At 29.3% G+C, this 9,939-nt stretch overlaps 1 protein-coding gene and 1 pseudogene across 1 annotated transcript; both read right to left on the bottom strand.

Annotated features, from left to right (window-relative positions):
- Nucleotides 1-3,290: 3,290 nt before the first annotated feature.
- LOC107491395 (F-box protein SKIP2-like) lies at nucleotides 3,291-4,306 on the bottom strand (annotated as a pseudogene).
- A 399-nt stretch (nucleotides 4,307-4,705) lies between these two features.
- Nucleotides 4,706-8,492, bottom strand: LOC107491338 (uncharacterized). The gene is made up of 7 exons (XM_016112186.3): nucleotides 7,970-8,492; nucleotides 7,799-7,885; nucleotides 7,476-7,694; nucleotides 7,224-7,388; nucleotides 7,087-7,140; nucleotides 6,597-6,743; nucleotides 4,706-5,389 (listed from the first exon to the last, which is right to left on the bottom strand). The coding sequence occupies exons 1-7, from the start codon at nucleotides 8,288-8,290 to the stop codon at nucleotides 5,012-5,014; spliced, it is 1,371 nt and encodes a 456-aa protein (XP_015967672.1). The 5' UTR covers nucleotides 8,291-8,492; the 3' UTR covers nucleotides 4,706-5,011.
- Between the last annotated feature and the right edge of the window lie 1,447 nt (nucleotides 8,493-9,939).

The raw sequence follows: 9,939 nt of genomic DNA, 5'->3' as shown, positions 1-9,939 counted from the left end.
ATTATTTAATATAATTTTTATTATAATTATTACTAATTTAATTATTATTTTATTATTTAATATAATTATTTAATTATTTCATATTTTATATTATTATTTTTTTAAAAATAACTTGCCAAATAATAAATTATTATTGGTTAATTTGAGTCCCTCTTTAGAGGAACTCCCTCACCTTAAGACCCATGCAGGAACTCATTTCTTCTCTCCTCTAATGATTAGAGTTTCTGTGTGTCAAAAAAAATAAAAGAGGAACTCACCATTATAGGTGCTTTAAGGCTTTGGTTCTTGGTTGTTCCTCACACATGCTATAAAGGTTCTATAGGAAGTATAATACGTATTAATTAACTATCAATTTAATTAGCATTGGCTTTGTAAGGAAGCATATAAAAGTATAGACAACTAGAATGACACCCGCACACGGCATGAATAAATAATAAATTCAGAATAGTATATATTATATTTTAGTAAGTATTATATTGTTTAGCAATTAATTAAACGATTATGTTATATGTATACTAAAATCAACCACTAAAATTAGTTATTAGTATAAAATATATATTAAAATATAAAATATATATTAAAAATAAATTAAACAACACATATATTTATATATAAATATATTATGACTGATTTTGGTGACTAATTTTAATGTATAAATAATATTTTTGTTAATTAAAATATATACAATCTAATATTAAATTTGATATGTTTTTATTTTAAATATTTTGTAATACAAAAGCTTTTTATCTTAAAGTTGTATAAAATTACATCTTCATTTGCTATTTTTATTTTCGCATTTGTTTTAATTGACAGATTTAGTCTTTTTATGTGGTGTTTATTTGTCCTCTTTTTTTACTTTTAATTATTGTTGGAGTTGGTTTTTTCTTCTTTCTATCATATGTTCTTGTGAAGACATGTTCTTTCTGAATTGTTGATTTGTATGTATTTTCTATTGTCTTTTTGTTCCACTTTGTATGAATATTCTTCCTATAAAGATGTATCTTACATTCATTTATTTTTCTTTTTCTTTAATCTCTTGATTGGTATGTCATGTAGGTCAGATAATATTAGTGTTGGTAAAATTGGTTCCTATAATAAAAAATATAAATAAAAAATATAAATGATATTTTGAACAAATAAAATTGTTGTAGTATTATTACATGTTTTATTTGCTGTAGAGATTGAGTTTCAGTATTTTTGTTGAGATAAATGTCTTGGTAATAGATTAATAGTGTATTGTTGAGAGCCTTTTTTAAAATTGAAATTATTTACTTTGACTTCAAATATAAGTGAGGTTATATAAATTTTTCAATTGAGATGGCATTTCAATGTCATTGATGTTTTAGAGTGTAATTAATTAGATTTAAGGCAGTTGTGCCCAATAATTTTTTTTATTCTCTATCAAATAGTATAAAAATTATTGTAACACTTTGATTTGAAACCTTTAATTTAATTTTAAAACTATATTAATTATTGAATTAGTAATTTATAATTTGATGGATTTTTTATGATAAGTATAATTTGATAGAATTTTTTATAATTTGAATCTGTAATATATTTAATGTGGTAGCACAAAAACTTTATTTTTTATATTTTTATGAATTTTTTTATATCTATTTATTTTTCTTCTCTTAGTGCATACATTTTTTCAANTTAATATTTTTTTAGTCTACTTTCTCAGATAATGTCGTGAGTGATACAACTCAAAATAGTGTTAGAAAATTATCAAAATTGTATTTTTGATGTAAATAGAATTAAATGAGTATAATTATAAGGATTTTAAAATATAATTAAATGTAAAATATTATAAAATAATAAAAAATATAAATAGTGAAAATAATAAGGGTATTTTTTTGTAAATTTGATTTAAAAATGTAATAAATATTTTTATTTTATACCTAATTATCTAAAAGTATCATTTCTAGGTAGATAGGTTCTTTTTTATTTGTTAGTGTAAATATTTTTTTATAGGCGAGAATCATAAATTGTGAAATAAAAAATGTATGTAAGAGTCTTATGTATGATATATAAGCAGGACAAGTAGTATGAAATTTGAATATTTTATAACTTAAAATTTATTGTGATAATATTATTACTATGACACTTTTAAAGTAGATGTTTATTATATTTAATTTAATTAATACTTTGTATTTTTATTGAATCACAATATGTAATAAATTAATTAATTATAAGAGTTATTGTTTTAATTTTTTTTACATATTTTACTAAAAATTGATTTAACATTTTTAAGTTTTAAGTAATTAAAATTAAGGTTTAATTATTCTGTTAGTCCCTATAGTTTTGCGAAATTTTTAATTAGGTTCTTATAGTTTTTTCTTTTTAATTGATTTCCTGTACCAATTTTTTTTTTAATTAGGTCCCTCTTGGTAGTAAATGGCTTAATTTTATAGGGACCCAACTAAAAAAAATTTTGGTGCAGAGACCCAAATAAAAAGAAAAAAAAGTGTAGGGACCAATCAAAAAAAAATTTTAATGCAAGGACTCAATTAAAAGAAAAAAAAAGTATAGAGACTTTAGTAAAAATTTTGCGAAACTATAAAAACCAGCAGAGTAATTAAACCTAAAATTAAGGACATGACATCATTAAAAAAAAAGATTGCTTAAATTCAATATACAAAGAATTGGTATCAAATTTTATATATTATAAATAGATAATAGTTCGCTCATTTAGTAGATCAAATAGATCTTATGCATATATATTAGTTTTATTCCTCTAATTTTGGGTGAATAACTTAATTAAGTTCTTTTAAAAAAAGAGTTTAAAATATAAGGACTTATATTAAAAGTAGCTTATAAATAAGTTATTTTGTATTTAAAAAGTTATTGTAGAAATACTTGTTTTAAAATTGTGTAATAAATAAATATTCAAAAACTCTTAAATAATTTTTAGAAAAATGAAAATCATATCTAAATGTAACCAAATATATATATATATTTAAAAAACTGTTCCAAATACTATTGATGTGAATTTTTACAAGTCAAAAGTTTAAAAAAATAGATCTTAAAGCTTTTCAAACGAATCCTAAATCAACTTCATCATCAAAAGAAAAAGAATAAAAGACAAATAGGTCCCTGACCTTTTAAAAAGTGGACATTTTCGTCCCTCAAAATTCTTCTTTTTTTCTTCTTCTTCTTCTTCTTCTTCTTCTTCTTCTTGTAATACAAAGCTAGTATCACCATCAACACAAATAATAAGAACAGCCGAACAGAACCAATCGAGGTTATTAGCAAATGCATCTAACTAACAGCAGTAGAAACAAAGCTACTAGCTACTCAGAAAACTTAATGAAATTGGGGCAACCAGAAGCAAGAGCTTCAATCCCCACATTGGATATATGGCACCCCTTAATGCAAAGCTTCTTGAGTGCAACATAAGCCCACAAAGTGCCAACCTCTCCAAAGCCTTGCATTTGGAAGCAATTGCCTCAAGACTCGAAGATGTTGGATAGATACCAATTAAAGTAAGTTCCTGTAAGTTAATGCAGTGTTTGGCAACAGAAATCAAACCATCATTACCAATCCTATTGGTTCTCCACCCATCACCGTGAAACTTTTTCAACATCCTGCAGTTCTCAGCAAGTAGATTGAGACCCACATTTGAGCACTCAACGATTTTTACAATGTGCAAAGTGTCCAAACTCAAACACAAACCCACAAGACCCACATTGCTAACTTGAATCTTCTCAAGGTGAACATCAACCAACGCAGCGTGGAGGTTCCCAATCTTCTCAAGGGTGTCATCCCAATCCCCCCAAACACCCAATTACCTTCAAAGATCGAAACCTTTTTGACCCAATCATAAGGGGTGCAAGACTCTGGCCATTCACGATCTCCTTCAAGCAAACAGAAGTCACCAACGTCGTTCCGGAACCAACCGCCTCCTCGCCATCGTGGGTCCCACACAGCCGCTTAACGGAGAGCTCTTCCAAACCATGACAACGGCTAACGACAGCGTTGATTCCCTTAATGCCGAGCACGCACAAAGCGCAAGATAGCTTCTTCAACGCCTTGCAGTTTTCGCCAACAGCGGCCATTCCTGCCTCCGTTATCTCACGGCATCCACGAAACTTGAGCCACGTTAGGTTAAGCACCGAAGTGAAATCAGGATCAAACCTTCATCGTTCACACTCGTTTTGGAGGGTGGAGAGGGTTGTGGAGTGAAAGGTCTGTGAGACGAGAGAGGAAGAAAGGGCACGATGAAACTGCCATGGAAGAAGAAGAAGAAGAAGAGGTCTGGGATGATGTGCATGAAAGTGGGGGATGCATACGGGGTCGTTTTGGCCATTAAGGATCAATTTGTCCTTCAACAATTTGTTTCCCATCCACTTCAGCAACCGTAACGGACACATCACTCTTCACCCGTCCACCTCAGCAATCTCCGTTACCGTTTCGAGTATCAATTCCATGGAAAGACATAATTGTCACGGAATTTACATGGTGAGGGATCGAAATGTATTTTTCAATCTTGAAAAACGAAAATGTCTATGTTTTAAAAGGCCAGAGACCTATTTGTCTTTTATTCAAAGAAGAATGTAAGATTTATTTCTTTGATAATGCCAGGAGTTTAATTTTAATAATTTATTAGTAGTAAATTTAAAAATGAGTTACTTCCATTAAATATGTCAATACACGATAATTGCATAAAATATTTTTATACGGTTGATGTGTGAAAATTAAATACTAATTTCAATAGAGAAACAAACATAACACTCCTCAAATTTACTGTTATAAATTGACAAACAATCACATACCTTTTTTCATAGATTTACATCATACCCACAAAAAAACAAAAATAAATTCTCTAACCTATTAGTTAAAAAGAAAAAAAAAACTATGGCAATAATAACAAATATAGCCAAACCATATGTGATCACTTATCAGCTTATAATGAAACCAAAAACCCCCCAAAAGGGCAAAATGGAACAAAAAGAAAAAGAATATATATTTATAATTATAATAGAGAAACCTATACTTAAAGAGCTTGTTTATTTCAAGGGCATCTAACATTCCTTCCAGGACCTCCATAATAAAAGTAAGTTCCCCAAACATGATTTGTCCCTTCCCTAATGTCATAGCAATTGGAATGATCAGCAAGTTTGTGAATATTAGAAAGAGGGAGCAAGTTGTTGTCCCAATCAACAACTTGTAGGTTCCTAAAATATGCTGCTTTTCTAAAACCTTCCTCAGCAAAATGGCCACTCCCCATTTGTGTGCCTGTGTGGTAACCCCTTGATCTTGAGTTCACTATCTCTCCACCAAATTGAACCATGTTTGCATGGCTTCTCAAGTGACTAAACAAGAATGCTGGCCAGTATCCCACTAGTAGCCCTGACCCAAATTCCAACCACCAATGTCCATGCTTGGGGTCCTACACACCACATACAAATTTTCTTCATATTATTAATTAAGAATATCCTTAGAATTTCATCATAGTATATATTAATTATTAAAATGAGCAGTGTATCATGACTAACAAAATTTATTATTTTTTACTAGCACTTAATTAATTATAAATCTTAAATACTAAATTTTAAATTTTAAATTTTAAAAATATAAAAATAAACTGTTAACTCAAAGTATTGACTAATATAAATAAAAGATATTGATTCTCAAATATTTCTCTACTAAAATTTACTAATTAAGTGCAATCAGATATTCATATTATTCCTTTGTCTTTTTTATCTGTCACTATCATCTTTTTGATACATTTTCAAAATTGTTGTTTGGTAAGAGTCTCAATACAATTTTGGATAAATGATTTTATCTATACAACTCCTAAATTTTGGATAAATGAAAAATTCGGTTAAACTTTATTGATAATTTTCATGTTCAAGTATTTGTCTTCATCTAAAAAATATGCAATTCCACCATATTTATGTATTTTTATCTTAAAACAATTATTAAATAGAAACATTAATAGTAACGGATAACAAGTAATAGACAAAATATATACGACTTATTATTATAAAACTTGAGTGTAACATTCACTATTTTGTAGGCATAATAATTACAAACACAAAACTTATTAATTTAGATGTTATTACAAAGAATTGGCTGTTCAACACTACTAATAATAGCAATGGAAGAAAGCATAAATGAGAAAAAGAAAGCAGGAAGGAAAGTTTTGCTTTAAATTTTTTTAGGGTCGAGAAAAAAAGGCAAAGGTTGAGCTGTGAAGTGTTGCTTTAATAAAGGTATAAGGGAAAGGACCCTGTATAGAGTTGTGAACAGGACCCCAATATGAATGACACTAACTAGTACAAGGAAAGCAAGGGAATCTTCCATTTCAATAACAGTAAAATGAATACAAATTCAAAAGAAAGAAAAAAGAAAAGAAAGCAAACCCAATTATTGCTTTACATAGATACAAATTTTTATGTGCCTTCATTGGATTATGCATGTCTAACTTTTTTTGTCAAAGAATGCTAGAATTTGTGAAATATATTAGAAACAATTAACAAATCACCTTTTATGTAAGCATTGTGTGTTTAATGAAATGGACCTTATTTTTCTCTTTAATTGATGCTGAATTATTGAATTAAATGAAAGAAAAGGAAAGTGTTATTAATGTTCACCTTCCAAACCATTATTCCAATGTCAAATTGTCTTCCATTGTAAGCTGATCTTGGGTTGATTGCAGCCCCTATTGCTATTCTGTTGTTAGTTTGGACAAATCCTGAACATAGTAAGTTGTAGCATCCTGTTGTTTGATATGCATCTGTCTGTTAAGTAGAACAAATCAGTTAGGTGGCAAAGTAAATATGAGCCTACAAAAATAATAAAAGAAAAATAATATCCCAAAAAATAGCTATAAGGTGCATTTAGTTTGTGTTTTTATTTTTGGTATCTTTTGTTTTTTTAAATTTTGTAAAAAAAAAAAAAAGAAAACAGTAACAACAAATTTTTGTTTTTTATTTTTATCTTTTGTTTTCTCTTTTTTTTTTTCAAACAAATTTGGAAATAAGAAAAAAAACATATTTTCTGTTGGTTTTTTATTTTATTCTAAGTTAGGGACGAAATTGAGAATTTATTGAAAATAAAAAAAAAATTAATTGCAATACTTACTGTCCAATAAGTGAAGAACCTAGGGTAATTATCTCCATATAGCTCAGGACTGACCTGAAAGAATAGAAGGTTATTAGGGAATATTGATATGGGTGATGATTGAATGGAATTAAGAATATGATGAAGAATAGACATACCTGCCATCCAGCTTCAATGGTATTGAGATTATTATCAAAGGATCCACCAATAACCCATATTTGTGATAAGCTGAATTCATATTGATCAGTTACTATTGGGGCCCACACATTTATGCTTGCTTTTGCTCCATAGTATTGTTCTCCATTCACAAACACAACTGCATGCTGCAGCATTTCACAATCATTTGAATTATTGAACTCAAAAAAGAGAAAAGTAGGATGAAAGCAAATGAGTCGAAATGCAAAAGTAACCTCATGGCCGGAGGCGGTTGAGTCTCGGCGTACGCCTCTCGGCTTTCTTCCGAATCGCCGGATAGAACTGGACCGGAGAATGTCCTGTTCAGTTGTTCTTCGGATTGGAATGGTTCCATGAGGACATGATTCACCGGAATGAGTCCAAAGCTGGTGGAAGAAGCTCTCAGTTACATTATCATTGTTTTCTTCATATCCCTTTGGCCTCTCTGGTGGCTCCTGTTAAACCTTAAACCTCTCAAACTCTCTCACTCTCATTTGGAATATTCCATTTTTTTTTTCTTTTAAAATGAAATCAAATGAGTTTGGATGAAATTTATTACCAATGGTTTTTGTCCTTTAAGGTTAGGATGGTCAAAAGCTGGTTGCTGATGAGATAAGACACAATCTATCAAGTCTCCATCTGGACTCTGCAGCCAGAAAAAGAAAAAGAAAAGAATAAACATAAAACTCAGATCACTAAAATTCATGAGAATAATAAAAAGAGGGAATGCCTGAATTGTCTTGAGAGGAGGTCTGTTGATCTTGCTCAAATGCTGTCTTATTCTCTTTAAACGCAAGAATGGCGTAAAAGAGTTGTTGGTGGCAATGTGGTAAGTTGAATTAGAGTGTACTGAAGGAACAAGAAGAAGCAACAGAACAAGGGACGGTAATAGCATAGGTATAGAATAAGAATAAGAAAAAGAAGCCAATTTGAAAGAATGAATCTTTTGGGGTCTTGTTAGTTGTTGTTTTGTTGTGTGAATGGAAGCTGCAAAAAATGGCTTATTCCTATGATTTGTTGTCGAGGAAACTGAATATCCTTTCATGTCCATACAAAAGAGAAGGAAAGAGAGAGAGAGAGAGAGAGAACAAAACACACAAACACAAACTTTGTTGGCTGAATTCACGTTTTTATCAAATTATAAAACAACTGGTCCTGACTCCTGACTAGAGAGAGAGTGTGTAAATATGAGGTTTTATAATTTTGATGATGGCAGTGCCACACCATGAAAACACTAGGCACCAGCGCATATAATAGACCGAGACACCCCATTGGTGGGGCTGCATTTTCCAAGTTTTTCCTTTTTCACTTTAATTCAATTGATTTCACTTCTCAAACGCTAATAGCTGGTGTTTGGTAATCAATACAAAATCCAATTATAAATACATAAATAAAGACATAAACAGATAAATATAATTATATAAGAAAATGTTAGAGACTAATACTTTTTGCGTAAAAAAAAAGAGTTAGTTACTGTCAATTTAAACATTTGACAAAAATAAGAAGACAAGTTTTGGATTTCTCAGGAGTGGAATAGTTGAAGAGGACAAAATAAATGACCAAGAGGCATGTTTTGCATTGTGGATTCTAAATTTCTACTTGTTTTACTGCTTGCCCTGTTGTAATCTCTGTTACTCCCTGGAAATAAAAGGTTTTGTGGTACAATTCTCTAGCAATTTTGGTGCATGTAATTAGTTCTCTATGTAAGTTATGCACCAAATGGAAAACAAAAATAAATGAAAGCCATTATTTTGGAATTGATGATATGATACAGTGATTTCATTGTTTGAAATTATGAAGACAAAAGATGAAATGTCATTTCAGTCATTAAACTAGAATTGCTCACCTTTAAAACAGAGCAATTGGAGAAATAAATAACATGACGAATTTATTTTTATTTGAATATACACACACACACTAATTTAATAGTCAAGCAAGCCACGTTAGTTTAATGATACTTCAGCAGATCTTATCCTAATAAATCCACTGCAGAATGTTATGAAGATTATTAAATAAAACAAAGAAGCCAACGACTATTTCCTTCGATTTGGTTAACTTGTTTTATTAAACCGGATTAAGCACCTCTAAAATTAAAAAAAAAGTGATAAGATAAAAAGGTAAAAGTCTAATTATCATTAAAATAACACAATAAAACTAATTTTCCTATTTAAACCACTTCAACTCAGAATTTCTCACACCCTTCACTCATTTGCATCACACTTCAATTCAACTTTCACCTTGATTTTCTTTATAAGTTGTTTAACGCTCAAATTACACCTCCTTTTCTAATATTAGGCATTATTCAATATACTTTTTTTTTCAGCTTCTTTATTATTTGATCTGAATTGCATAATGAAAAATGCTATTTGTACACCAAAATCAGCTACTAAAATCAGCCATCAATGTATTTGTGTATAAATACATGTGTGATTTAATTTATTTTCCATGTGTATTTACATTTTAACATGTATTTTATACTGGTGGCTGATTTTGATGACTAATTTTAATGTACACATAGTATAAACCTTGAATAATAGATAGTATGGTAAAAAAAAGTTGAAGGGCCAACATTTTAATTTATAAACATTACTGTCTGATTAATATAGTTTGATCCAACTAAAGTCTTAAGAAGATAAGAGTTTTTCAACAGAATTCTTTTTATTTTCAAAATTTAAAATTAGAATTCTAATTTAAAAAAAA

This window comes from Arachis duranensis, chromosome 1, assembly GCF_000817695.3.
Source record: "Arachis duranensis cultivar V14167 chromosome 1, aradu.V14167.gnm2.J7QH, whole genome shotgun sequence".
NCBI lineage: Eukaryota > Viridiplantae > Streptophyta > Magnoliopsida > Fabales > Fabaceae > Arachis > Arachis duranensis.
The sequence above is the reverse complement of the archived record's forward strand: the minus strand, read 5'-3'. Positions and strand labels throughout refer to the sequence as shown.

What these genes read in the sequence shown, in the direction of transcription:
- LOC107491338 (XM_016112186.3), bottom strand. Translation starts at nt 8,290, where the DNA reads ATGGACATGAAAGGATATTCAGTTTCCTCGACAACAAATCATAGGAAT. An exon ending in CTCCTCTCAAGACAATTCAG is followed by an intron (nt 7,886 to 7,969) that starts GCATTCCCTCTT and finishes TTCTGGCTGCAG; the next exon opens with AGTCCAGATGGAGACTTGAT. An exon ending in CAACCGCCTCCGGCCATGAG is followed by an intron (nt 7,389 to 7,475) that starts GTTACTTTTGCA and finishes GAAATGCTGCAG; the next exon opens with CATGCAGTTGTGTTTGTGAA.